The sequence below is a fragment of the Cryptococcus depauperatus genome, chromosome 2, assembly GCF_001720195.1.
Source record: "Cryptococcus depauperatus CBS 7841 chromosome 2, complete sequence".
NCBI lineage: Eukaryota > Fungi > Basidiomycota > Tremellomycetes > Tremellales > Cryptococcaceae > Cryptococcus > Cryptococcus depauperatus.
Window position 1 is genome coordinate 2,357,727 of NC_089469.1, and position 26,462 is coordinate 2,384,188.

The 26,462-nt window shown below is 44.1% G+C and overlaps 12 protein-coding genes across 12 annotated transcripts; 6 read left to right on the plus strand and 6 right to left on the minus strand.

The window, feature by feature from the left end:
• Positions 1 to 565: 565 nt before the first annotated feature.
• Positions 566 to 4,406, plus strand: L203_102227 (uncharacterized protein; the record flags this gene model as incomplete). The annotated part of the gene is made up of 15 exons (XM_066211654.1): positions 566 to 808; positions 867 to 1,302; positions 1,354 to 1,859; positions 1,910 to 2,290; positions 2,346 to 2,629; positions 2,677 to 2,785; positions 2,849 to 3,119; positions 3,170 to 3,202; positions 3,252 to 3,352; positions 3,408 to 3,500; positions 3,554 to 3,667; positions 3,719 to 3,868; positions 3,919 to 3,979; positions 4,026 to 4,327; positions 4,383 to 4,406. 15 exons carry the CDS (start codon positions 566 to 568, stop codon positions 4,404 to 4,406), a joined length of 3,108 nt encoding a protein of 1,035 aa, XP_066067751.1.
• Positions 4,407 to 4,714: 308 nt separating this feature from the next.
• L203_102228 (mitogen-activated protein kinase CPK1) lies at positions 4,715 to 6,689 on the plus strand (the record flags this gene model as incomplete). The annotated part of the gene is made up of 14 exons (XM_066211655.1): positions 4,715 to 4,800; positions 4,935 to 5,051; positions 5,118 to 5,196; positions 5,249 to 5,268; positions 5,319 to 5,593; positions 5,654 to 5,716; positions 5,768 to 5,797; positions 5,849 to 5,860; positions 5,914 to 5,951; positions 6,005 to 6,052; positions 6,111 to 6,202; positions 6,316 to 6,373; positions 6,468 to 6,570; positions 6,625 to 6,689. 14 exons carry the CDS (start codon positions 4,715 to 4,717, stop codon positions 6,687 to 6,689), a joined length of 1,086 nt encoding a protein of 361 aa, XP_066067752.1.
• Positions 6,690 to 7,076: 387 nt separating this feature from the next.
• L203_102229 (uncharacterized protein) lies at positions 7,077 to 8,294 on the minus strand (the record flags this gene model as incomplete). Its single annotated transcript, XM_066211656.1, has 7 exons — positions 7,077 to 7,298; positions 7,365 to 7,484; positions 7,541 to 7,636; positions 7,697 to 7,797; positions 7,871 to 7,935; positions 7,985 to 8,177; positions 8,225 to 8,294. 7 exons carry the CDS (start codon positions 8,292 to 8,294, stop codon positions 7,077 to 7,079), a joined length of 867 nt encoding a protein of 288 aa, XP_066067753.1.
• A 1,098-nt stretch (positions 8,295 to 9,392) lies between these two features.
• On the minus strand, positions 9,393 to 10,718 carry L203_102230 (uncharacterized protein; the record flags this gene model as incomplete). The annotated part of the gene is made up of 3 exons (XM_066211657.1): positions 9,393 to 9,773; positions 9,826 to 9,954; positions 10,005 to 10,718. 3 exons carry the CDS (start codon positions 10,716 to 10,718, stop codon positions 9,393 to 9,395), a joined length of 1,224 nt encoding a protein of 407 aa, XP_066067754.1.
• Positions 10,719 to 11,023: 305 nt separating this feature from the next.
• Positions 11,024 to 12,128, plus strand: L203_102231 (uncharacterized protein; the record flags this gene model as incomplete). Its single annotated transcript, XM_066211658.1, has 3 exons — positions 11,024 to 11,149; positions 11,208 to 11,742; positions 11,797 to 12,128. 3 exons carry the CDS (start codon positions 11,024 to 11,026, stop codon positions 12,126 to 12,128), a joined length of 993 nt encoding a protein of 330 aa, XP_066067755.1.
• Positions 12,129 to 12,467: 339 nt separating this feature from the next.
• L203_102232 (uncharacterized protein) lies at positions 12,468 to 14,245 on the minus strand (the record flags this gene model as incomplete). Its single annotated transcript, XM_066211659.1, has 6 exons — positions 12,468 to 12,979; positions 13,029 to 13,203; positions 13,264 to 13,592; positions 13,648 to 13,912; positions 13,961 to 14,143; positions 14,198 to 14,245. The coding sequence occupies 6 exons, from the start codon at positions 14,243 to 14,245 to the stop codon at positions 12,468 to 12,470; spliced, it is 1,512 nt and encodes a 503-aa protein (XP_066067756.1).
• A 141-nt stretch (positions 14,246 to 14,386) lies between these two features.
• L203_102233 (uncharacterized protein) lies at positions 14,387 to 15,313 on the plus strand (the record flags this gene model as incomplete). Its single annotated transcript, XM_066211660.1, has 5 exons — positions 14,387 to 14,416; positions 14,468 to 14,650; positions 14,699 to 14,748; positions 14,801 to 14,912; positions 14,960 to 15,313. 5 exons carry the CDS (start codon positions 14,387 to 14,389, stop codon positions 15,311 to 15,313), a joined length of 729 nt encoding a protein of 242 aa, XP_066067757.1.
• Positions 15,314 to 16,998: 1,685 nt separating this feature from the next.
• On the plus strand, positions 16,999 to 18,842 carry L203_102234 (uncharacterized protein; the record flags this gene model as incomplete). The annotated part of the gene is made up of 5 exons (XM_066211661.1): positions 16,999 to 17,239; positions 17,332 to 17,653; positions 17,710 to 17,808; positions 17,859 to 18,753; positions 18,810 to 18,842. The coding sequence occupies 5 exons, from the start codon at positions 16,999 to 17,001 to the stop codon at positions 18,840 to 18,842; spliced, it is 1,590 nt and encodes a 529-aa protein (XP_066067758.1).
• A 94-nt stretch (positions 18,843 to 18,936) lies between these two features.
• Positions 18,937 to 19,272, plus strand: L203_102235 (uncharacterized protein; the record flags this gene model as incomplete). The annotated part of the gene is made up of 2 exons (XM_066211662.1): positions 18,937 to 18,980; positions 19,032 to 19,272. 2 exons carry the CDS (start codon positions 18,937 to 18,939, stop codon positions 19,270 to 19,272), a joined length of 285 nt encoding a protein of 94 aa, XP_066067759.1.
• Positions 19,273 to 19,966: 694 nt separating this feature from the next.
• On the minus strand, positions 19,967 to 21,721 carry L203_102236 (uncharacterized protein; the record flags this gene model as incomplete). Its single annotated transcript, XM_066211663.1, has 6 exons — positions 19,967 to 20,182; positions 20,249 to 20,440; positions 20,501 to 20,769; positions 20,815 to 20,974; positions 21,043 to 21,550; positions 21,678 to 21,721. 6 exons carry the CDS (start codon positions 21,719 to 21,721, stop codon positions 19,967 to 19,969), a joined length of 1,389 nt encoding a protein of 462 aa, XP_066067760.1.
• An 828-nt stretch (positions 21,722 to 22,549) lies between these two features.
• Positions 22,550 to 24,408, minus strand: L203_102237 (uncharacterized protein; the record flags this gene model as incomplete). The annotated part of the gene is made up of 4 exons (XM_066211664.1): positions 22,550 to 22,730; positions 22,792 to 23,120; positions 23,167 to 23,829; positions 23,884 to 24,408. 4 exons carry the CDS (start codon positions 24,406 to 24,408, stop codon positions 22,550 to 22,552), a joined length of 1,698 nt encoding a protein of 565 aa, XP_066067761.1.
• Positions 24,409 to 25,082: 674 nt separating this feature from the next.
• L203_102238 (uncharacterized protein) lies at positions 25,083 to 26,351 on the minus strand (the record flags this gene model as incomplete). Its single annotated transcript, XM_066211665.1, has 5 exons — positions 25,083 to 25,743; positions 25,793 to 25,902; positions 25,970 to 26,037; positions 26,132 to 26,288; positions 26,334 to 26,351. 5 exons carry the CDS (start codon positions 26,349 to 26,351, stop codon positions 25,083 to 25,085), a joined length of 1,014 nt encoding a protein of 337 aa, XP_066067762.1.
• Between the last annotated feature and the right edge of the window lie 111 nt (positions 26,352 to 26,462).

A 26,462-nucleotide genomic window follows, 5' to 3' on the forward strand; every position in this document is an offset into this window, starting at 1 on the left:
GACGTCTTGAAATATCTGGTGCGCGCTTGTTCTATCCACTTGAAATCCTAAAAGGTGTGAAAATAACCTTTCTGGTGACGGAAAGACGTAATTTGGAGTGATTACGAAGTAAAACCTTGCTAGAATGTCGTAAACTGGTTTGTTAAATCATTCTATCCGTCAGCCAAAAGCATCTTCAAGGAAGAGAAACAGCCAGAACTTTTGTTTGATTGAGCGCCTTGGAGCCAAAGACAATCATTGCTTGTAAAGTTGACAATGTTGGATAATGCTGTCGCCTAGTATATCCTCAGTACTGGATGACTCGTTTTGTCCTACTGCAAGTATCCTGTTACCTCCAAAATTGCTTTTTAATGAAAGAATGTTGAGATAGTGTTTATGTTGTAAAAGAGATGCTCAAAACTATTTTGTAGGTAATATGACGCCTCCACTTTTCCACGGGTGTATGTGGCAGTTGACTCACCTCCAATCAACTCCCTCAAAATGTCTCCATCGATCGTATATATATAGACAGATCATGAAAAAGATAGAGTCACTTTTCAATTCTACTCATTTTTGGTAAAAAGAAATGGTACCTAGAAGAAGCAGCCGGGCCTCTACTCAGAAGCAGACAGAGTCTGAAGCCAACCGTGTAGCAACTTTTACAGGCGACTTTGCTCCCCCTTGCAAGCGTTCAAGATCACTTGTGGAGGTTGTCATTCCCAGCAAAACTGCTCGATTTACAAACGACTATGCTATCGATGGGAAGTCGCGCGATTATGATAAGGATATCAAGGACATAAAGCAAGAAAACCACGACGAAGATGTCATGGTGAGTGGCAATGTCTTGAATTAAATCGTTACTACAAGCTGATGTTGTATATTATCAGATGACTCACGATGATAAAGACGAAATTGATTCGCTTTTAGATACAAAACCCTATATAAATGGCGACGATAACGTCGCACCTGAAAGCAGATTCAATACCAAGGAGCAAGTCCTCTCTGCGCAGCCTTTCAATATTGGCAAGTGGACCTCAGTCACCAAGTCCTCTATTGCTGATCTTCAAGATTCGTCTGTTTCGTCTTGTTCTCGCAAAATATCTCGAGGTAAAAGAAGGGCTCAGTATGCTGGGTCCAACGATGAGATAACAAATGAATCAGAGTATGAGGAAACTGAAGATTATGCTATGGATAGTGACGAAGAAGCATTGCAACTCTCAAAAACCATCAAACTATCATTGAGCAGACGCGATTCTGATCAACGGCCTAGGAAAAAGACCAATCGGTTAGCCAGAAAGGCAACCATCGCTAATGCAGCTCAGAGTATGTGCTGTCCTGTGTATCATCGCTGATTGTACGCTTATCTTTTGCTAGACATATTGGGCCAATCTTCGAACGCTACGCCAATTGGCACTGGGACGGTTACACCTCTACCTGATGATGACACCGTTCCTTCCAATTCCGAGTTTGAGAAATCCGAATCAACTGCCGAAGAAAACTCTTTCACAGAATCCGAAGAAGACATACCTCTTGCCCGTAATCAAGCCTCGGCTAGGGCACGAAGAGGCGCCAAAGACGTTTCTCATGCAAAAAGTTCAAAGGCAAGAAGCAAGACCAAAAAGTTTCAGGGCAAGGGCAGAAAACTGGATGCGGGCTCTGACGCTGATGAGATCTCCGGATCTGAATCAATCAGCGAATCCACAACTGATCTTTCCGATCCCGATATGCCTCATTACCAAAAATTGGCAGCTAAGAAAAGGAAAGAACGAAGAAAACAGGCAAAGGCTGCTGCCCCTCGGAAAGAGAAAGAAAGAGAGCTGCAAAAGAAACTAGGCAGAAAGCTCACCAATGGAGAGAAGAACTTGATAGCTATTACCATGGCAAGTGACTCGATCAGCCTTTGCAAAAGAATCATTAACGAAAAGCATAGCATCATCCCAATCTGTATGATATTTGGGGGAATCTTGAGGCCAACATCACCCCTGTTCAGCCGGTCGCTATGGAGGCGCACCCTTCGCTCAAACTGACACTTTTGCCTTTTCAGAAAGAATCTCTCTACTGGATGAAAAAGCAAGAACAAGGTCTCTGGAAGGGAGGTGTGCTTGCGGATGAGATGGGCATGGGCAAGACAATTCAGACAATTGCTCTTCTGCTTTCCGAACCTAGAAGCAAACCGAGTCTGGTAGTTGCGCCGGTAGTGGCACTTATGCAATGGAAAAATGAGATCGAAACTCACGCTGAGGGCTTCACTGTCTGCTTATGGCATGGCCAGAGCAGGGTCAAGGTCAATGATTTGAAAAAGTTTGACGTTGTAAGCTCGCTGGCGACTAGTGTTCAAGATTATCAATTGACTGGTACCATTGCAGGTACTCGTCTCGTATGGCACTCTCGAAGCATCATTCCGAAGGCAGCAACGGGGATTCAAACGGGGTGACAAATTTATAAAAGAAAAATCACCCATGCACGAATTTGAGTGGTTCCGTGTGATTCTTGACGAAGCGCATAATATCAAGGAACGATCCACCAATGCCGCCAAAGCTGCTTTTGCTTTGAAAGCTCAATACCGTTGGTGTTTATCAGGTACACCTCTGCAAAACAGAGTTGGAGAACTTTACTCTCTGGTCCGTTTCCTGGGAGCGGATCCTTTCAGGTAAATATATTGCATATATTGAGTGATCGTATTGATGAGCATATCAGCCACTATTTTTGTAAAAAATGCCCTTGTAAAAATTTACATTGGCAGTTCTCAGATAGAAGACAGTGCGATAGTTGCGGACATACACCTATGGATCATTGCTGCTTTTGGGTAAGTCCGCCGTTTCCGTGTAATCAGTGCTGTGAATTTTAATCTAAGCCTTGACTTTTTCAGAACTCTGAAATCCTTACACCAATCGCAAAATATGGTATAGAGTCTACTGGACCTGGCCATACGGCATTTAAGAAGCTCAAGATTCTACTTGACCGGATAATGCTTCGTCGCACAAAGATCGAACGAGCAGATGATTTGGGTTTGCCTCCTAGGACAATTGTGGTCAGGAGGGATTACTTTAGTCCTGCGGAAAAGGAATTATATGCAAGTTTGTTTACGAATGCAAAAAGAACGTTTGCGACATACGTTGATCAAGGGACTGTTTTGAACAGTAAGTTTCTCATCTTGTTTTCGAGGTGATATATGTTTAACGGGAAATAGATTACTCTAATATTTTCTCTCTTATCACTCGAAGTAATACTGTCCATATGATATCGGTATCAGAAGCTAAAACCGCAGGTAGTGCGTCAAATGGCATGCCATCCAGATCTTGTCCTTCGCTCTAAAAACTCTACTACATTTAAAGTACAAGAAGGCACTGTCTGCCGTCTTTGCAACGATACAGTAAGTAGTTTATTATAACATATACCGAGACAATTGTTGATGGAATGGAAACTAGGCGGAAGATGCAATCATGAGTCAGTGCAAACACGTTTTTGATAGAGAATGTATCAAACAGTATCTACAAATAAAGCAGTTAAAAGGCCATACGGTAAACCCTTCTTATTTGTTGTTGTAATGAAACTAACGATAAGCAACTCACAGCCAGAATGTCCGGTATGCCACATTGAAATATCCATTGATCTGGAAGCCGAGGCGCTTGATCTTGAAGAGAACACAAAAGCTAGGCAGGGTATCCTAAGTCGGCTCAACCTTTCTGTATGTTTCACCATGCTTGATTATTTTAGTCTGGCTCAGACAGATGATTAGCATTGGAAATCGTCTTCAAAGCTAGAAGCGTTAGTAGAAGAATTAGAAAAATTGAGAACAAAAGATTGTACAGTTAAGAGCTTGGTTTTCTCACAATTTGTGAGCTTCTTGGATTTAATCGCGTTTAGATTACAAAGAGCTGGTTTCAATGTGGGTTCAATTTAATTCCATGGGGTGGCAAGTCATTGACCTGAAGACAGATATGTCGGTTGGAAGGCAGTATGACTCCTCAGCAAAGAGACGCTACAATTCAACATTTCAGTGTGTTGGCCCGTTGCTCTCGAGGGCAAGCTGATTAGAGACATAGTGAAAAACACAGGGGTGACAGTTTTCCTTATCTCCCTCAAAGCTGGTGGCGTTGCTCTCAACCTTACCGAAGCTAGTATGGTGTTCATGATGGACAGTTGGTGGAACCCTTCTGTGGAATACCAAGCTATGGATCGGATACACCGTCTCGGCCAGAAACGACCTGTCAAGGTAGTCAAAATTGTGATTGAAGACAGTATTGAAGATCAAATCGTGCAGCTCCAGGCCAAGAAGTTGGCCATGACAGAAGCTGCATTGAGCAGTGATGCCGAGAGTGCGTTGGGCAAGCTAACTGTGGAGGATGTGAGTTGTTTCCTGTCCAATCTTTCATTGCGCATGACTGATAGCTTATCTGTAGCTGGGATTCTTGTTCAAGCTGTAGATCTTTTATATCACCTTGGTACCATCTATAGCATCTTGTTTGTAGGCATTAGATGTAGATGCATTGGAACGAGATTATTTTTCTTATCGGATATCATAATCCGAGAAAGGGTTGGCGTGCCTGAGATATGCGCCACTCCCTATTGTCCATGGATTGCTCTATATTTCAGTAGAATTGGATTTTGTATCTTTATCTCTCTTTCTTTCTTTCTCTCTCTTTTTCTTTTTCTCTCCTTCTTCTCACTTTCTCATCCCAACTTGGTGTTCAACAGTTACCTTCACATTCACGTTGGCAGCAGTCTAGTCACCATGGATATCGACCAAACCAATTTTAACGTTCCTTCGACCTACAAACTTCAGGAGGTGATTGGCGAAGGCGCTTATGGACTTGTCGTGTACGTTGCTGCTTATTGGTTTGTGAATGAAAGGTAGCGTGGCTGACTTTTGTGTTTACCTGCAATCACCGACAATGGCCATATCACGCCTGTCGTTCTGGTTTTCGTCTGATGCCAACTCGATGGTGTGATAGTGCGGGGACTCATGTACCATCTAGAGTTCCTGTTGCCATCAAGCGAATCACGCCTTTCGACCATTGCATGTTTTGTCAACGAACGCTACGAGAGATCAAGCTACTCAGACACTTTCGGTCGGTGCTGACTTCTCGGACTCAGATATTCCCACGGGCAATACTAACATGAAATCAATTGGGCAGACACGAAAACATCATCGCTATTCTCGACTTGATCAGGCCGGTAGATTATGATTCGTTTACCGAGGTTTATCTTGTTCAAGCGAGTAGCTCAATCGTTTTCTTGGGGTATCGCTGACCACTGCATCCGCTAGGAGCTGATGGAGACAGATCTGTAAGCGTTTCTAGTTTATGTGGTGGATCCAAACTGACCAACATCTGTAGACATCGAGTTATCAGAAGTCAAAATCTCTCTGACGACCACTGTCAATACTTTATATACCAAACTCTTCGAGGTCTCAAGGCTATGCACTCTGCAGATATTCTACACCGAGACCTCAAGCCGTCAAACCTATTATTAAATGCCAATTGTGATCTCAAGATATGTGATTTTGGTCTGGCTCGATCTTCTGCCAAACCTCCACCAAATCAAGAAGGAAATGGGTTCATGACCGAATATGTTGCTACCAGATGGTACAGGGCTCCCGAGGTGATGCTTTGTATGTCTTTGAACTCTTGTGATTCGGACTGTATGCCTTCTCCTGCTAACAAATGTGTAGCATTTCAGGAATACACAAAGGCCATTGATCTCTGGAGTGTTGGCAGCATTCTTGCCGAGATGAGTAGGTGTCAACGAGGTTTGATATCTGAAGCTTGCTGATGGATATGGCTAGTCAACGGGAAGCCCCTTTTCCCTGGCCGAGGTGAGTTTGACTTGTATGTTTTTGGAGCACATGGGCTGATGATGGCCTTAGATTACCACCACCGTCTGTTATGTTTTTCTACGCCAATGGCGAAGAAATACTGATGGCTGATGCAGAGTTATCTTTAATCTTACAAGTCTTGGGTACCCCTACTGTAAATTTCCTAACTCATCTATTATGGGATAGTAGGAGCTGATGAGAATCCAGATGGATGATTTCAATGAGATCACTTCCCAGAGGTCTAAAGATTATCTTGTGCGTTGTCTTTGATTCTGTATCTGGGAATAAACTGACTCTAATGACTCTATTTTAGCGAGCTTTGGAATTCACAAGACGTCAAGATTTTAGTGTCACTTGCCCAAAGGCAACACCTAAAGCTCTAGACTTTTTGAAAAAGACTTTGACGTGGGTATCGTTCTCCTTAATAGCGACGTTGTCGTAACCAAGTAACCAACACCCGTCTTGTCCAAATACATTATCGTATACATCAACTATTAAATACTAATGGAGGCGCATAGGTTTTCGCCTACAAAGAGGATTACTGTTGAACAAGCACTCGAGCACCCTTATGTCGAAGTATGTTTTGACCCCGTCGTCTTCCCGTTACATATTACATCCGCCAGGCGCCCCCCACTGCAAGCACGAATAGGCGATAATGTTCATTTTGTAGGCCTATCATGACCCCAACGATGAACCCAATTCTCTGCCTCTTCCAGAAGGCTTTTTCGATTTTGAATATGTGAATGAGAAGCTGAGTAGAGATCAATGGAAAAGCGAGTTTACTATCCTGTTGACTGACGATCAGACCATTGCTAACCAACAATCAGGGATGATTTGGGCAGAAATGAACAGAGATTTTGCAGACGATTTACAGTTCCACGGTCCACAATGATTTATTATCGTTTGGTTTCAATTGAAAGACTCCAAACAGGAGGGAAGGTTTGTTCTGTTCAAGAATGGTTTTCTGTCCCAACTTTGTTGATATTTCTCTGTTGTTAATAACCTGCAAAACACAAATATCCATATACTTGTTCGGCAGCCAATCCATATAACCTTCAAGCAAACAAGTATATCTGTAGGATGTCTGTGCAATCCAAATGTTTCTTTACTCCTGTGTTTTCTATTTACATTGTAGCATCAGTGTTTCTTGATTGAATCCAACTGATAAACCCAACTCTGACCAGCACTCATGTCATCTAGAACCAATACATGGCATCCCATGCTGTGGGAGAGATCCAAAGAAAATCCAATACTCTTGAGTTTATCCTTGAACATACATCTACTTTTTGATACTCCCCTCATCGCTACTCTCTTCGTTATAACCTTTTTCAGAATCAAGATTCTTCTTTTCCTTACCAGCAGGCCACAAGTCTGCCGCCAGAGTCAAAAAATACAAGTTGAGGCCATATGCTATCGTCCATTCAAGATCAGCGGCTATGGAAGACATGCGGTTACATTGGGAAGCCGTATGGCCATTGGTAGCAGTCGCCGCACCATCGCACTTTTTGACAAGAACAAGGATCAGTCTTTTGTCCATACGTATGACCAAGAAATCAACGACACTCACATACGTGTACGTTCCTCCAAACGCAGCGGCGAGGACGATATCAGCCCCGACGCAGAGCAACTTTGCGATGGTATTTCTCTTCAAATGTTTTCGGTTCTTGTGTCCCGTCCTGAGCGCCCACTGAAGAAACGAAATGGATGAGCCCAAACCAGCACTCGAAAGAGACAGCGACCTACCACTTCAAACGTTTGAAAAAATGCAGACGCGGCGGTGCCAAGGATAAAAATCAGCGTGCCGTGCCAATGTATGGCTGAATAATCATAGCAATTCCACTGCCGGTTTCCGTATCAGCCAATCAAGCTCTACAAAGCCATTGTCCATCAAGAACCCACATTGGCGAGCGTGAATAAGCCTGCACAGCCTATAAAACAGAAAAAAATGGCGAGACAGCTCATGGTAAGGGCGAGCTTGTCTGTGGGAAGGTCGAAACAGCCTGTGGAACGAGTGAGCTACGATGGTGGTAGATGGATCATTCAACTTGCAACATATTCTTGTCGTCTTCCCACTCTTTCCTGGCAATCTGTCCTTCCATCTCATATAACTGATCACAATAACACTAAGAAGATAAAAGCTGCAGCCGTCGGTTAGTCTCTCGCCTGAATAGAAGAGAGGATACTTGCATTATGACAAAGATACATATAGACAGAAACAGTGTTTGATTGGCACCTCCGATATCACTGATAAAAGCCACCGAAGCTACATTTTCGTCGTAACGTGGACGTCCAGCGTTTATCCACATAAACAAGAGGGCGCTCAAACCTGCAAACCAAATGGCAGTCGCTAGGATAGGGAGAAAGATGAGGTATTTCATCGCTAATCTCTTATTAGCCAGCTCATAGAATGAGGCAGAAAAGACTTGCGTCTGCGACCAAAGATACCTGCCGCACCCGGGATGGGCATGTCTTTTCGCGGTTCGCTTTTCTTGTCCATTTTTCTCTTTTTGTCCTACCCGCTGACAGAATTGGTAGAATCGAATCTCGCAGAGGACAAGCCTTGGAGATTTATCACGTACGACCAGCAGAAAAGAGAAACTTGGCTATATAGAGGCTTTTTGGGCACCGCTGTATATGTAGCGATCTCATCGCTGGTAAGCTATCCCCTGGTCTTTGACGCTGCGTCCATTCAAGTTTTGACCAGCTCAAGTTTCAAATGGGCGATCCTTTACAACTCAATGCCAACCAAAACTCGAGAGAAGTTTTCTCCTTTGGCTTATCTGTCCTTTGGTCAATCTGAGCAATCCTTTTATCACTTAACAGGTCGAGTTTCAATATTGGGTTGTGATACGGATAGTGGTTTTGGTTTGCTGGTTTCACATGAGGCGGGGAGAGCGTCTATTTTTACTGCTTGAGAGGAAGAGTCGTTCCCTTTGGTAATTGGGTCACCGCTTGTTGCTTGCTGAGAGCTGGGTTCTCGAGCAATTGATTTGCTTCCTGTCCAACTGGTAGGCTAGTTTGGTATCTTGCAGCGCCAGCATGTACCTTTCATCCTTGAGTTATCCTTTTCATTGCAATCTGTAGTCCTGTTTTGACGCTACAGCCTTGAGGCCTTGAGTTGTGGACGGGTGAACCTGACAGCTATGCAGTGATTCAGCCCAGTCCAAGCTGACTGTCTATCTGTTCACTTTCGCCATTCCGGACAATCTCATCGTATTCGAGAGATGTTTTGATTTATTTGCGAATGTTGTTTGCATCTCAGAAGTGTTATCTAATCTTATCGACTAATGGCTAATCTCGGCAATTCGGTAACTTTGTCGACTTCGGAGATACCCGAAAGAAGATGATAACGAATTGACTGATAACAACTTTCATGTTGTACTTTTATTCTCAAAGTAACAAGGAGAGAACTGGAGGAAGAGCTTTTTGGAATGGCGCCACAGTACAAGCTTTCAACATCTACAAGACAGAGCTGGTCCATTGAATACGTGCAAGGTCGGTCTCGCTCGAATCGGATAAGATAACATGGCAGAAACATGTATAAATACAACCAAAATCCCAAAAGTTGACCAGTTGTCACTATTACACCTATAAATTAGAGATTCTCCACTGCGACTTCGGCTTGCCAATTTCCCCATCTTTCCAGTATTCTGAGCCACACAGGCAATCCAAACACCGTAGCTACCGCTACAGGCAAGAGCACTATGATCACAACAGTACTAAACAGGGTTAAAAGAGGTTTGATGAGTAGAAAATAAGACAATGCCGAGTAAGAATAATGGTCTATCAACATGGCGTATGAACACTGTATAAAACGTTTATCCCATTGTTGCTCCGTGGATGATGCAGGATGTGAATAAACAGATGGCGATGGTAGAGACAGGGAAGAACGCATCGGAGGGCGGTAAAAGATCGGGTGATAATGAGGCTCTACGGTCGAAGATTGGGGAAAGTGGTAATGAAGTTGCATGATGATCTGTGATGTCATGGTCAACATACGAAGCTGCAATAAATGCACATAGACACACCTCTAAGCGCGCAGCCGAGCGAGAAATGAAGAGTGTTAGCCACCAGACAGCAGCTCCAATAGGAAGAGTGATGAGTAATGCAGTCCCTGCCAAAGTACCCGCAACGAGAAGCGGCCAAACCAACAGTGCCTAAACCGTCGATATTGAGCAAGGCTCCCATTCGTGTGAATCAAACTCACAAAAGGGAAATTGAGCAACACGAGATGAAACGCAGAAGCCCAATAATCTCTACTGCCAACAGGTCGCCAGAATCTATTCCATCCATCTTTCCAAGACCCAACATCTTCATCATCTCCCATAATCCCATAAAAAACACTCTTCCACAAACCTCTTTTGTTTCGCAGCCTTTCTGGAACATGGACTGGATCATCGGGAGCAAAAAGGAGCGGCGTGTTTTCGTCTGGTGCCAAATATACCGTCTGGGATTCTGAAAATGATCGCGCAGGACGGACCCCATGGACAGACCTAGACACCATCGTAGACGTCCTCGGCCTTGGTCTGTCGGTGCAAGGGATTGTTGAAAGCGTTCGAGCCCTCTGCCTTCCGTGATCAGGTGCTTCTTCAGGTGACGATGGATGAGGTAAAAACACCTCCCTCGCACTTTCCAAAGTCGAAAGCCTTCGTTCGCCGTCTTGTCCAGTTGTTTCCTCGCCATTCTCTAGATGCTGTATATTGAACGATGCATAAGGGGGAGGCTCTTCTCCACCCGACGGCTTGCTTGGATCTACGAGAAAGAGCGATGACCCATCCGCAGTCAGCACATAAATGGGTTGTTGGGGTGACTGGCCTCTATGGCGAGTAGAACTGAGCGGCTCTGAAGGTGAGCGTAAAAGTTGAGGTTTTGAAAAAGGCGTTGCCTGAGCAGAGTGGTAATGCGAATGATGTCGTGACATAGTGTGGGTAGAGAGACTCTAGGAAAAGTGATTAAGAGTAAGTCCTACTATCTTTACCGTTTTCCTTGACGTTCTGTTCCAGATCTCAATACCATATGCAAGTATTAAATGGCTTCACTTGATGTAATGAAGGAATTATAAAATTGTTAAAGTAAGATGAATAAAGGCGACATACAAAAAAGATCAAGTAGAAAAATAAAAGGAGATAATTGATTACGTAATCAAAGGGTAGTTGTACACTTTTCTTTACTTTTTTCTAAAATTCTTCTTATAATTTTATATAAACAAATTTTGGTACAAGGACGATGCCTCGTCCACCGGAGACGCCAGAAGTCAAGACAAGCAAGTCTCTGTCCTATATCCTACGTCATGGTGCTGAGAAGGAAGGGCTATACATTCGTTCTGATGGTTTCATCAAGCTTTCTGACGTTGTGTGTCTGCTTAGCATAGTGTCGCAAGATGTACGCTGATTGACACTGCCAAAACAAGCTTGCAAGGCCGAAACTCAAGGGCGTTGCTGAAGAATATGTCTTTCAACTCGTTCGTGATAATACCAAACAGAGGTTTGAGCTTTTCTATGGGTACGACCCATCACCTCCTAGACCAAAGAAGAAGCCTGTTCAAGGGAAAAGCAAGAAGCAGAGACAGGCCGAACGTGAGGCCGCTGTGGCTGGCTCTGTAGATGGTGCCCTCTTTGCTCCCGCCTCCGAAGGTGTGAACAAGGGCTCAGATTCGGCAGAAATTGATACTCTCCAAACCACTCTTGTAGCGACAACTCTTTTGGATTCAAAGTCACCCAAATCCGCTGAACCTCCAGAATTACCGCTGGTGTCCGTACCTGTCTCATCTTTGAATGATGAACAGTCTGAGCCACGGGGAATGTGGTTTATCAGAGCAACTCAAGGTCATTCCATACAACTGGACTCGACAACACATCTAACTGAGCTCCATGATGATATCGAGAGCAGGGAAAAGGCTGGATTGATAGTACATGGAACTCGCTGGGAGTTATGGCATCTTATTAGTGAGTACAGACGTGTCGGGAATGATATCATTTTCAACGCTAACGACGTTTCAGAGACCGACGGACTAAAAAGAATGATGAGACAACACATCCATCTCGCCCCTTCCCTCTCTGGCCGAATTACACCAAGACCTAGTTCAACTTTATACATATACCTCTCTTTGCCCAAACTTTTAAATGCGAAGATTCCCGTCTATGTAAGCTCCAATGGCGTAATTCTGACACCAGGATTGGAAGAGGGTCTAGGTAAACTTTACTGGAGAAAAGTTGTCCGTCAAGAAGGCGGAAAAAGAATTGTCGTCTGGGACGGAATTGAAGAGGTGGAAAGGGAAGAGACTGATGAAGAAAAAAAAGAAGATAATGTTTTGAAAAGGGACGTGAGATGAACATGTACAACCACAATAAATCGGAGTATATCACCTAGGTTCTCGTTGGTTGCACACGTCTGCGGGCTCACAAAGCGCAGTAAATATGTCTGAGGCGTCCTTCCGGTATCCAGAGCAGAGGATCAACGTCTCAGGTAGGAGTAGTAAGGGTAGAGTTCGCTTCAAAAGATTGAAAGCAATAACATAAATCATATTGTGTACAGATATGTCTTTTTGTTGGGAATGTTAGGACTGCAATGATCTCGATAAATTCTTTACTGATTAGCATTTGTCCTGAGCGACTGGCGTGGATAATCTCCACAGATGTTGGAGCCAAGAGTGGTGCGCATGTAACAGTATTCATACCTGCGGTTTGATGGCATCAACCTCCATCTCGTCCTCTGTTTTCAGTTCTTTTTTATCTTTTTCATCTTCCAGCTCGTCTGCGTTCTTCGCCTCATAAGCTAGCTCCTCTTTCCTCATTTTGAGGAGGTGACTAGCTGTCCATCCCTTCTTCACTAAACCAGCAGCGATGTTCGATCCGAAAGTCTCTGTCAGCTCATCTACATTCAACGGTGGCGTCGGCTTGTCTGATGGTTTGGGAGGGATAATTTGCCCCAAGGCTTTGATGGCAGCTCGTATAAGCGGATTCTTGCGCTTGCCGCTATCTGAATACAGATGAGAAGCAAGCTCATCAATTTTGATTATATTTGAGCCGGCTGTACCCCATATACCGATCCGAACGGCCTGGGGTCCCAGAACGGAAAGGCCAAAGATAGCGCCCTCATAACGGCCCGTTGGCGGCGTGGAAGCTCCGAGTGGCGAGGGAAATGGTGCTGATTGTAATGCTTTTGTCAACGTAGACACCAACCCTAAGAATTTTTAGTAAAAGATATAGATGGGCACATCATCAATACCCACGCGGAACAAGCCCAGGATATGATTTCCCATAATCAGCGGCAATTTTGCCCAGCACCTCGGCTGCTCTTTGTCTAATATCAAATGACGAAGGTTGACTTGAAGCGTTTAGTGGGGAAAGAGGTCCTAGAGGAACTGTGAGAATTATAGACAACAATTGCGGTAACAGCTGATGTAACTGCCACCAACTAGTCAGTCAGAGTATGAGACTCATCATTTACAACCAGACGGAACGCACGTATGGCTCCAAAAATAAACCTTCATTTGCCAACAGTGCAGCCACAGCATCCACTAGGTGCCCGATGGTCGCTGTTGGTGCTAATAAACATTTTTGTATGCTTTCACAAAGCCATTTCACGACGTAAACAAGCATTCCAGCGACAGCAACATCATTTCTCAGAGAAGCCAAAGCAGCAAGCCTATGTCTTTCGAGTTCCGATTCAGAAGTAGTTTGAGACAGAGGCACTAGTGCAGTTGTAAGACGGGTAAAGTAAAGTTGAAGCTCTTGCGGAAGGTGAGAGCGCGCAGAAGCTCGAAGGGATGTTGACGCTGGCTGAGGCCTAGCTGCTGTAACATCGAATAAGTACCACTGCGCCTTGAAAACTCGAAAATAGACGTTTACCTCCTCGAATGCCATCTGGAACGGGTGCCGGGTTCTCTGCAATAGCAGGTTGTACTCCCTCAACGGCAAGCCAATGAGCCTTCCATTTTACTCCCGCTGAACTGACAATACCCGCTGGTAATGGTTCTTTCAGATAGCTTGTAAAATCAATTTCTTCATCTGGGGTCACATAGACCGTTTGCGACTGAACATTGATATTTGTTGGCGGAAGGGTTAATGGTTGGAATACCGGTACTGCTAGAGGTCTTGGTGGTATTAAAACAGGCTATATAACTGTCAATATTTGCCATGCAATACGAATAACAAAACCAACCTCAACGTTCAGTGCTTCTAGCGCATGTTCCACATCCTCTGGCATCAGAGTTGTCCTCTTTCCGTGCACCATGAGTTTCTTTGCTTCTTGCAGGATCAGGTGCAGCCGGTATTCAACATCTCCAGCTAGCAAAGCTGCAGCGCCTGGTCCAAGAGGGTCAAGAGGGAGTGACTGAGCAACTTCCTGTATCATAGGTCAGTATGCATAGAAACCTCGTCAAGCATAGAATAGACCTACAGTTATGCTCTCTGATGGGTATATGCCCATCATATGTGGGGCTGGCATATTTTGAAGATAATATCAAATTTATAAAAGAGAATGAAATATGGTGAATGAATTGTTTACAAGAAAGAAAAAGGCATTTAAAACCATTTCATTACAACTTTTACTAATCATCTTTTCCATCTCGTTTTTAAACTTTTCATAATGGCTCCATGGAACGGCCCAAGAACAAAGGCTTGTATACTTGTACATACGTTGATACCATCTGCTTACGACCAGACACAGGTGCAGATACGTCTTGCCATTCAGCGTCTCAAGACATTACAAGAAAAGAAACATGCTCTTGCCAAAGCATCCAGACGGGAAATAGCAGACTTACTAGCCAAGGGACGTGTCGAGACATGCCGACTGAGAGTGGAAGGACTGATCCAGGACGACATCTACGTTGAGCTACTCGAGTTGTTGGAGGTAAGATAGTGTGCGTGGAGTGCTATCTCTCAACTAACTTGGAACCAGCTGTATTCCGAGATGCTGCAAGCCAGATTCAACATACTCGAGGCATCAAGGTGAAATGATTGTTAGGCCAAAATGATCATGCTCTTACGCTGCTTCCTACAGTGGTACTGAACCTGATCCCTCTATATCAGAAGCTGTCTGTGCCATTGTATATGCCGCTCCACGGACTGAACTCAAAGAACTCCAAGTACTGAGGGATATCCTTATGCATAAGGCAAGTGCAATACGGACATCATTACAGATATTCTGACGTACTAATAGTATGGACGTAACTTTGCCCTCACACTGCTTCCTTCAGATCCACCACCAGCTTCTGTACCTCCAAGAGTCTCCGCTAAATTAACCCTCTATACCCCCAGCAAGGAGCTTGTCGATGCGTATCTGTGGGAGATTGCCAAGGGGTATGGCATTGATTGGGCTCCGGAAAGTTCAACCTCGTCAGCAGCTGAATTGAAGAAAGATTCAAAAGTTGATGATGGAAAACCAGAAGATAAGGAAGAGCATGAAAAGTCACCAGAACAGGAAAGCGAACCAACAGAGACCAAAGATCCCACCAAGAAGCTTACTGAGGAGGAGGAGCTTGCAAAGAGGTTTGAACGGCTCAAGAATCTGTAGCATGTCATGAAGACGACATCATAATGCAAGCGGTTGTAGATTGTGGACAGATTTGGACATTTGCTGTCTCGTCCACATCGTTGTGCAATTTACCCGCTGCTTCATTAGCCTCTTGATTGCTTTCCGCCAACCATTAATCTCTCTTTCTGCTCTTCTACAGCGGCGTATCTCAAGATTTTATCTCATGAGCTTGTTACAACGCTCACCGTAATTGCGCCACGCTGGATTTTGTTTATCTCTCTTGATACCCGAATTTAGCTTAGCGCAGGTTGCTTTACCACTTATCAGCGCCCGACCATCGAATTTGCGTCATAAATGGTGTACATTCACCCCAATCGTCTCAAGGTCTGACGCAGATCTATCATTTACCAGTATTGGACATCCTCTAACATACTTTTCGCAATGCAAGAACTGCTTTGGCAGGCGCATGCGAATGACATACCGTCAAGGAAAGCTGCTAGTTGACATCAAAGAGAACGACTATCTTTCTCGACTTTTGTGCCTCCTGCTCCAATATCTTTGAAAGACCGGCTCTATCATCTCTTTCATCGGTGCTTTCAATCGCCTTGCACAAGATTGGATGGATTGATCAGTGATGCGACTCCCGTCTGGGCCAACTACGAGAAAAACGGAGAAAGTCATTAGAGAAAGAGGACCCTGTCTGCTTTCGGCACCGTTTGAGTGAATAATGGCATTAGGCCTGCAGGAGTCCTAAGCGCCGCCTAAATCCTTCAAGAGTATTCTGTGGTTATCAAACCCAGGATTTATAGGATGCTTTACGAGAGGGTAGACCGATAACCAGCAATTACTACTTGACAACAACATGACAGGACATGTTCCACCGTTGATGCTTTTTCCTAGCCGTTCATCTCACAAGAACTCCTCATCAGTCGACCGAAATCAATCAACTCTTGGATTTCCTTGCACAAAACATTAACTGGATGCTACTTTCCATCAACAAAATACAAAAACCTAGCTATACTTTATATTCAACAGCATATTTATGGACTATTGAGTTCGAAAAACCACGCCAGCGTACAACAGCTTTCAACATATTCGGTGATTTTAACCAGACGACTAAACTCATCTCTTGAAGCAACCACTAGGCGAATTTATCAACAATCGAATGTTTCTCATGATCAGCAACAGATACATACGTCCTATCTACACTTGTTACATTCTGACAATCAATCCACCTATTGACACAACGAAGAAAACCTGACACAATTTAAGAAAACGACATTCACAGGTGGCCAACTTGACTCTACACTTGTTGAACCTATGGACATGTATCTATGATAAATCAGGAATCAGACCAAGTTTGGCAAGATGCATCAAGACACTTTTCGACATTCACAATGTAAAAAATTAAATAAAAACCAGCGACAAGCAGAATATACGACCGAGTTGAAAATTTATACAAAAATATTTTAGCCTGGTGGGAATCGAACCGAGGTTTTAATCTGCAGCATAAAAGGTAGGTAAAAAAAAATGATGCAGTGCCAAAAAAGGAAAGCACAGACGTCAAACGCGGTACAGGGACGAGAATGGAATTATTGCCCTTTTAGGAAATGTCACCGCCTCATATCCAATTTCTTTTTATATCCATTTCTCTTTTCTTTTTCTTTCTACTTGTTGATTATTTCATTTTATTCTTTACTTGGTACTCTTCTATATCCAGCAACATGTCTCATCCGCCAGTGTCTTATCACTGGCCAGGAAGCAATTCAAAGCTGAGGGCTACAGGCACGCAGCGTGACACCGCCATCGAGAACACAAGGCAGGCTGTGTCTGACCTCGCCATGCATGTACAACCCCCTCCAGCCCGTCGATTAGTGCAACGTCAAAATGCTAATGACGGAGGCAACAATGGCACCGGTGAGTCTTCTAGCGTCCCATCCTCTGCTATAAGTACTACCGCGCAAGGTATGTATTCCCCAAAGGCGCCAGTCAGCCGTCGTTGATCGGTCTCCTTATTACTTCCTTTTTGCTTCTTGTGACCTTTATTGACGTTTAAGTCTCTTCTACCGGCAATCCTCAATCATCGACGACTACGTCTGACAATAAAACGACATCACAAACAGGATCGTCTTCAAACGGCGGCCAATCTCCCTCTGAAACTCCGTCACGATCATCTACGCAGGAACCGCCGTCCACCTCTCCTTCCCAAACACAATCACCATCGCAGAGTTCAAGTGGGCAGAGCCAAAGTGCAACGCAAAGTCCCAGTCAGAGCGCCAGTTCGTCTGCCAGTTCATCTGCCAGTTCGAGTGATCACCAGAGTCAGAGCTCAACCTCCTCTAGCACTACTTCGTCTAACACATCGAGTCAGCAGTCTACGTATGTGATTGTTGATGTCAGATCAAGCCATCGCTGACAATTTTACATGGGACCAGTCAGCCGACGTCTACACCTATTACTAGTGTTGATCCTACGAGTAATGTCCAGTCGAATACAGACTCATCTCAGTCACGAAGCAGCACCGGAAGCACGAGGTGCGTTTTTTTCTTCTAATGATTGAGAGACTGTGGCTGACATAACAAAGTACTTCTACGGTTATTGTGCCACCTTCGTCTTCCCAATCTACGTACTATGAGACAACAACTGACTCACATGGTCACACCATCACTTCTGCCCCAGCATCATATACATCGTCTTATGTGACAACATCCGATGGCCAGGTCTATACTGTTACTCAGATTGTGCACAATCCCACTGGAGCGCTTGATTCTGGATCATCCAACTCTGGCAGCGAAAATGCCTTCTTTTCAAACAAAGGAGCTGTCGCGGGGACATTTGTTGTTGTTGGTCTTGTTGTCATCGGTCTTATCGTGGCCTTGAGCTTGTTATGCTTTAAGAGACGCAGAAGACAGAGACTAGACAGAGAGGTCACTGCCGCTGCAATGGCAGTACCCTCTGGCAGTCGACCTCCACTCGATGAAGACAAAGGATACAACCCCACATCTTCTGAGCCACACACAACTGAATCTTACCCATCTGTCAACCAACCTCCTATGGGACAGTATGACAACTATGGCGCCTCCTACGCTGGAGGTTACGATCCTTATGGGGCAGCTGCTGCAACTGGCGCGGGATATGCAGGAGGTTATGGAGCTGGTTATGAAGGGATGGAAAACGCTGGTCAAGGTTATTACTATGATCCTCATGCCCCTCCAGAGCAATACCACAATGCACAGGGTGGAGGATACGCAGTACATCAGCAAGAGGGATACAATCATGAGCCTTATTCTGATGCTCCTCAACATCAGCAAGATGGCCAAAGGGAATATTATTTCGATCCTGCTCAAGCTCAGAATTATGGACAGGCTGGAAATGCATATGGGGGTCATCCAGAAGGTACTGGCCAAGCAACGCATGCGCAACAAGGCGAGAATGGAAGTCTGGACACTCCTAGGAATGAAATAGAGAATCCTTTACATGTAAGTTTGGCGAGCCATTCAACTTGAAGCCTGTGCCGCTTACATCAACCTATCAGGTTGCGAATCCGTCTAATCCTTCTCGCATATAAAGGTGTTATTTCCTTTCGAATTTAATCTTGGCCGACATATCTATAATTCACTCCACACAGTGCTCTCTATCTCGCTCGCTTTGGAGTCATCCATATGACGTACTCGGCACACCCTTATAACGCTACGTTTACAATTTCGTAAATGACGCAACGTGTTGCGATTGGATCAATAACTCACATTCTTTTTAGCAGTTGGCGATTTAATACAACGGACAATACAAAAGCCTATTTTTTTGGCTTGGCTCTTTCATTGAACGAAAATGAAGTGCAAACATTGAAACAGTCTGAAGCTGGTATAGTGATTAGTACGATTACGACATTCGAGAACTTCGCTACTAACCTTGAGCGGCTGTTCTGCATCCTTCAAAAATCCTTTGTTCCTTTTGTTGTGTGGATAGCGTTTTATTTCATCACGGAGGGATTTATTTAAAACCTTGGAAAATGTCCTAGGTCTCGGCTTTATCTATCGGTTGCTTCAGAATCTGCAGTATTTTCTTCTCTTATGCACATGGGTATCTTGCGAAATGGTCTCACACTCTGATTTATGTACTGACTCGATGATTCTCAGTCCACTAAGTAAGTTGGATAACCTCGCAAGATCTTACAGATACAAGTTAGACAGGTGTGAATCATTGTCTACTAAATGTTGCTAATAATCGTTCAGCGATAAACTCTGGAGAACATCGACAATGACCCAATCGACAAAGTCAAGTTGAGAAGCATCCAGTCGGTACTGAGGAAAAGGTTGGCTAGGGACTGCTGAACGTCAATGTTTCTTAAGGTTTTTCATGAGCCACCACTGGACCAAACCGATATAACATGAGCTGGATGTTCAAAACAAAGTTACCAGTTGAAAGCAAGTCTAGAATTAAGTTTTTTTGTATATCATTCTTTGACAGTTATCCTCAGCAAGAGAAACAGAGCGGTATCACCTTGTTGAAGAGGGTCAATAGGAGATCTGTGAAGCAGGTTGCGGTTTTATCAAAGAAATATTTTACGGCTCGCCCATATAAAATCGTTCCAGTACGTACAACACTTGCGGCATGTACATACCAAAAAGATATTATACCACTCAAAAACAATATAGTATGTTTATCATATACTACAGAAATTGCGCTGCCATATCAAGCTTTTAGTCGTCTTTGTATCATAATCCCACCTAAAACCAAGATCATTGTAAACACATAAAACACTCTTCCCTCTCCTTCTCTTCTATTACCAGGTGCTTGTGTATCAATTGGAGATGAGAGTAAATCTCGAAGTGGGAGGAAGAAGATTGCGACCAAGAAATTTGTTATCCAGTTGGTCGATATAGCAAGACTCGATAGCGCCGGCACGGCCTGTAACAACTGAGTTGAACAAGATTTCTCCCATCTCTCGACTTTTTGAAAGAATGTTTTACTTACCAGAGGAGGTACTACTTCTGCGGTGAGCAGAAACGGCACTGGTCCTAACCCGATACTGAAGCTTGCAATAAAAGCAACGATAGATACAGCACTAATCACCTGGAAATGGGCTGTTAAGGATACAGCGAGGAGCAGAGAGGTTGCGGCCATGCCAGAAATTGAAGAAAGAAGGAGCGTTTTTCGTGAGACTCGCTAAGTACGGCATCAGCAACACTTTCAACAAAGAAAAAAGAGGCATGAGGAGAAACATACATCCATGAGGAATAATGCAGGAAGCGTCACCAAGGCATTAACGACTGTGATGCCGACACCGACTACACCAGCCGAAGTTGGTAAAAGAGGCTTTAGAACTGGAGTGGAGTAAAACATGACGGCGTTGACGCCTGACAGCTGTTGGAGAGCCATGACAAGAGTACAAAAGATGGAAGGAGTGCGTAGCGTCGAAGAAGCCAGAACCTGCTTGAGGGTGAACTGATGGGATATAGAGGGCGTTGAGGGTGAAGGATTAGGGAGAAGAGGGCCTAGAGGATGTTAAGATTATTTGCATTTCAGATGATACCACTTGCCTGCATCTATACTGTTTGAATTCAGCCTGTGACTGTCTATCGAAATTGTAGAGGCTCTGTTATTGGGATAGACAGATGCGCCTGCCATAAGGATCTGAAAGACTGCCATTACTCCAGAGAGAAGAACAACATATCTCCAACTGCCAGGGATGTCTCCCTTCTACAGACGAAAAAGCAGGATCAGATTAGCAAAATATGGCTAGCTACAAGATAGTCAAGGAATTTCACCTCTCCTGTCAGAATCAATCCAGACATTTGTGCTGAGCAGATACCAATTACTACCCCCATCTGATTCATCGTTCCCACCAATCCCTTCTTCCCCTGGAGCTCATCTGTTACCGTAGACAGCACAGCCAAGAATGGAGGTACTGAACATATTGCTAGTCCCGAAGCTACGCCAGATACAAGCCTTCCAAGAGCCAACACTGCCCAATGAGGAGACAAGGTCATCAAGAGAGAACCGACGAGGTTGACGTAGCCAGTAAGCAAGATTGAGCCTTTGAAGGAATACCGAGAGGTTATGCTGGAAGAAGAGAGCGACCCTAGTAGACCTCCAACGGTGAATATGGCCGTGACGAGCCCATAGATTGCCTCGCTCATATTAAGGCATTGAGGGAGGTTAAAACTGGACGAGCTAGGGAGGGCGCTGGATGCTGAAGACGAAGCGTTGAAGGTACATGTGAGGGACGATATGGGAAAATTGAGTTCTGAAAGATGGAAGCCGACTGTTGTCCATCTTTGTGTTAGCCATCAAACAACCAGAGAAAAGGCAAGACTATACTTTCAATACCATGAAGATCTAGAGTTGATATCCATCAACTGCTCCTCTTTACAACATGGATATGTGAGATGGAAACACTCACATGCAAGCCCACAGAATGGTATAGTATGGTGAGTCCAAGTTCATGTTTTTATATTTATTTAAAGATAAAGAGTATCTCTAAAGATGTAAACATTTAGAATTGATAAGATAAATTGAGTGGTGTGGAGGTCACCCCAAGAACAGGCACGGTTTGTAGATTAGATATTGTATAGTAAAAAATACACAAGACTTGTATATAATTCAATATCTTTGATTTCTATTCATAACATATGTTGACATCTTACATAATTATTAGTCAAGACGACAATAATATACTCGCCCTACTATCTACCTTCTTTCTCTCTTCCTGTGGCTCATTAATCTTCTCCCTTTTCCAAGCCTAATTCCAGGTTTCCATCGTTCCATATTATAGCATCGTCTTCTCAAGATATGCTGTTTTCTATCTGATCCGAGGATAGTGGTGTGGCTGGGATACTAACCAAGGCAACACTTCGTCCTAAATCTTGAGGTAATTCCAAGACTCAACAACTCGCCTTCATCTGCTTTGGATACATATCCTAGGCCCATACAAACAAGAGCTGGTTGTCTCTCGACGCTTCCGCTTCATGTTTTGATTGAATTGAGAAGATAGCCTAATACAAAGAGACAGATAACAATGGACGCAACAAAACGAATTTTGTGGTATGTGAGAGGTAGTTTCATGAAGCGAATGTCGATTTTTGTTGATTTGGTATCATGATAACATACACTTGTTGAACTATAGTACCACAACGCTGCACTTTGTATATATAATTGTCTGTCTTTCACATCTCATGCCCTTCTTCTTAGAGGGGAGCGTCGTAAATATGCCCTTTGCTAGCATTTTGATCTAGAATTTCCTCGGTCGTTTGTCGTGTGATGGGGATGAGCGGATCAGGGAGCTACGACCGAAGAAAACACTTCTGCCTCTTGCACTGTTTCTGCTCCTTCAACAGCAATTGTATTTGCACCAGAAGGAAGAGCGCCCTCGCCTGAAGACTGATTATCTATTCGAGCAACTGGCTGGATTGAGTGCTCTCTCGTACGAGGATCAACTGTTATACCGGCTTCTTCCCTGTTTTAAAATTAGTTCAATGGATTTATGGACCCAATGGACGAATTTCTGAATGACATACAGCTTCATCTTAAACAAAGCAGCTTGTGATAAAGTGGTCGATTTTTTGCCCACAGCCATGGCTTTCGTAAACATCTGTTCTCTCCAATCTGTGTCATCCATCACAATTATTTCATCAATTAGATCGATCCTTCCTTTTAATTTTCCGTTTTCTATAAGCGCTTCAATATCGTCCAACAAATTCTGAGGTGGGAGGTTAAGCGCATGGGACATATTGGAAAGCTTGACGGTGGAAAAGGGTTGAACATATTGCAAAAGGGATGTTGTTTGAATAGACTGGATCAGAGAAGAAGCATGTTTTGACAGGAATGGGTTCAAAAGAAGATATGGCTGCCCACAGTCACATACGGTCTTTAGTAAACGAGAACTCACTTACCTCGGCCATTTCTAAAAGTCCTGACACACTTTTATAATCCGCGTCGACAAAGCTCCTTACAATGTCTAGTCCCCAGCTGTACTCATCACCAACCAACGCTCTGAATGTTCCCCTTTCCAACACAGCTCTTCTTATCTGATTGCGATCAGCCGACATCATTGCTGTGAAAATTGTTATAAGAGCTAGATCGCTTGAGGATAAAGCAGTTCCCTCAAAAGAAGATGATAATAATGGACCAATGTCATCGGTAATGAAAGCCAACTCGCGCGTAGTTTTAGAGTAGTCTTTTTGACTAAGCGCAAGTAGGCCTTTGGCAACCTGAATACGCGCTGTCACACTTTTGCGGATGATTTTGCTTCGCTCTCCCTCTGCTTCCATTTCCCTGATATCTGAAGCTGTAGTGTTCATGTTGACCTGCCCCTGGTTACCTTTATTCGCATGGGAAGGGGGATGAAGACGGTCAAGGTTCGCTTCGAGCTTGGAGATGTGCCCAGCCAGATAAGCAGGGCTATTGAACGCCAGGCATGTCTCAATGATTGACACACCAAGGTCAATGTGGTGTTGGGGTGAGGAGGAATATTCGCGAGCCGCCGCAAAATATTTGAGCGCTTCATCCAGGTTACCAACTTTTGTCGCTAATTGGGCAAATGCGAGATGTGTGAGCTGTAAAGCACCATTAGTTCACAGAAAGAAAAAATACCCATAGAAAGGTCTCACCCGGATCGATTCTCTGATGAGATTGCTCATGTAGCCTCGAAGTTCAACATCCAACCGGTTGAACTCTCTCGTCGCCGTTTCTCTAACGTTATTAACCCAATCTTCATCGGGGAATCCATCCTCCTCTTTTCCACTTTGGTTATCAGGAGGCCTGAAAGTCATTCCTTTTCCAATGGCCGGACTCAACTCGCCAAGTCGACCGCTGTTATCGTTCCCATCTATGTCCATGTCATCCAGGGGTGTCCACGATTGACCGGCATGGCTAAGAGAATAGAGAGCGGAGAGCATCTCTAGATAGACTTCCAAATCCCATGTCTCACTTTTCAGACGAGGTATGAGACGAAGAATGGCATTTCGCGCCAGCAGATCGGAAGATGGGCTAGGGTGAGCGAGACAAATCGTTATGAGATGCTTTAAGCGATTGATTCTTGCGCGACCCGTATAAGTACCCTCATAGGCTTCCCAATCAAATGTTGAGGCATCTATAGTAGATAAAGCCTCAGTGTAAGAGCGAGAGGCGACCATGATGGATATCAAGAAGCAAAAAAATATGAAAAATGAAACGAAAGACAGATTGTAGGATGGATAATGGCGGTTATCCCCGCCTCCACATTTCATGTCCACTTACAGAGTCAAGAGTATCAAATATTTCTCTTTCAATTATAACCAGATTCTACATATGCAGCTGGGGAATTCTACAACTTATGTCTGAAGGATTGTCAAGTAGCTCCTGATTATATTATGAGAAAAGGATTTCAGTTTTCAACATAACATGACGATGGTAAAGCCATACATTGCGACGAAACCAAGCTTGACTATACTTGCAGAGAGTGCCAAAGAAGACAAATGGTATAGTCGCCGGAGCTCTGAACTGGGCAGGAGATCTACCAACACCAGAGAGTCCTCGTAAAACTTCAATGTACAAGATGATAGAATTCTGCAGAGCCTGAAGCATTTGGATATCCCAAGATAATACAAGGCTGCTTATCTTGAAAACTTACAGGTGGACAGAGATGTTTTCAATCGTAATAAACTTGGCAATCTTGAGGATATGTGGTTGGATATATGCGCTTAAAGTTTTGTTCCATCGTAGAGAGCTGACCTGGCTCATATCCATCCCTTACATGAACAAAGAACGATACATTCCCGCTTTGCGGTTTGAATACATGAGCAGATGCAACCAAAATCCGGTTCATGCACTATCTAGGATTCCTTTCCCTTTCGCTTTTGTACTCTGATTCTATTGTATGAGCATTAGGCGCGCCTCCTCTCCTTGAACTTAATGGTTTTGTCCCGAAATGTCCACTCCCACTCACACTTCCGTGGCTCACGTGCGATGTTAAACCGGATGACAGACTGCTTCCTTGCCCTTTGCTCCCTGCCATCCCTATGCCAGCTCCGCTTCCGGCCCCGGTTACTAAACCCACTTTCCACCCAAACTTCCAGTATCCTTCTTTTTTTGCCTCCTCTCTTGCTTTCTCTTCCCTTCGTCTCTCAAATGCTGCTCTATACCGCTCATATCCTTCTCTAAATGTCTTATCAACTCTTGATGAGAAAATGAGTTCTCCTCGCGGGTTAGAGGATGGCGGGATGGTAGCCATGACGGTGGTACCGCTTGCATTGCGTTTTGATGTACCCGATATCGCGGCATTTTGGCCTATGGAAGAAGAGGAGGATGATGGGGCGCCTCGGCCGAGAAGACTTGGCTTGGAAACATGAGTAGAGGTAGGGTTGGAGGAAGAAGAGGGTGATGGGGAATTTGTGCCAAAAAAAGAAAACGACATAAATGAAGGGCGTGGACGGCGCATGTTGAGGTACATGTTGAGTGGTCTGAGAGCTTTGTTTGAATGATTAATGTATCTGTCGACAGACATCAGCTTGCAAGTATGGAATCACTGAGAGTATTCACGAGTGAGCGTATCGGATTTTTTCTTCATACATGCCGCTGGCAAAGAAGAGAACCAGTGTGATGGTCACAACCGCTATGCTGGCTTGTAGAATTCTCATGGGCATCAGGCTCTGTATATAAACAAGATATATCAGCTCGTATTTTACCATCGCTTCAAGAATCAAAATCCAAACACACATCAGGAGGCTGAAAAAGTAGCATATGACTCATGAGTATAAGTATAGTGACAAAAGACCACAAGAATACTAGAGAGATAGTCAGGATTACACCTAAGCTACCATGCCCAGGTTCAGCAGCCGGGCGAGGTCTACATTCACCGGGCATAAGGCAAAAACTTACCACTATACCGCCTCCGTCGTCTCCTCAACATTTCAGCGTTACTTTTTAGCCTCTCTTCAAACAGCAACAGATCCCGATATGTAGAGGTATCCGTCGGGGGATTGTATGGCGCATTTGAAGCAGGCCTTGAAGGAGAAGGCGTTGAACGATGATTATGCTACAAATGACTTTAGCGATGGGACCGGGGCATTTCATGACATACCCTCTGATGTGGGGGCATATTGAAAGCATATGTAGGAGTCACTATAACACCGGAGTCGATGACATATTTCAAAGTCTCTTGAGGTTTTTTGAGAACAAAAGTAAAATAAATATAAAAAAACAAAACAAA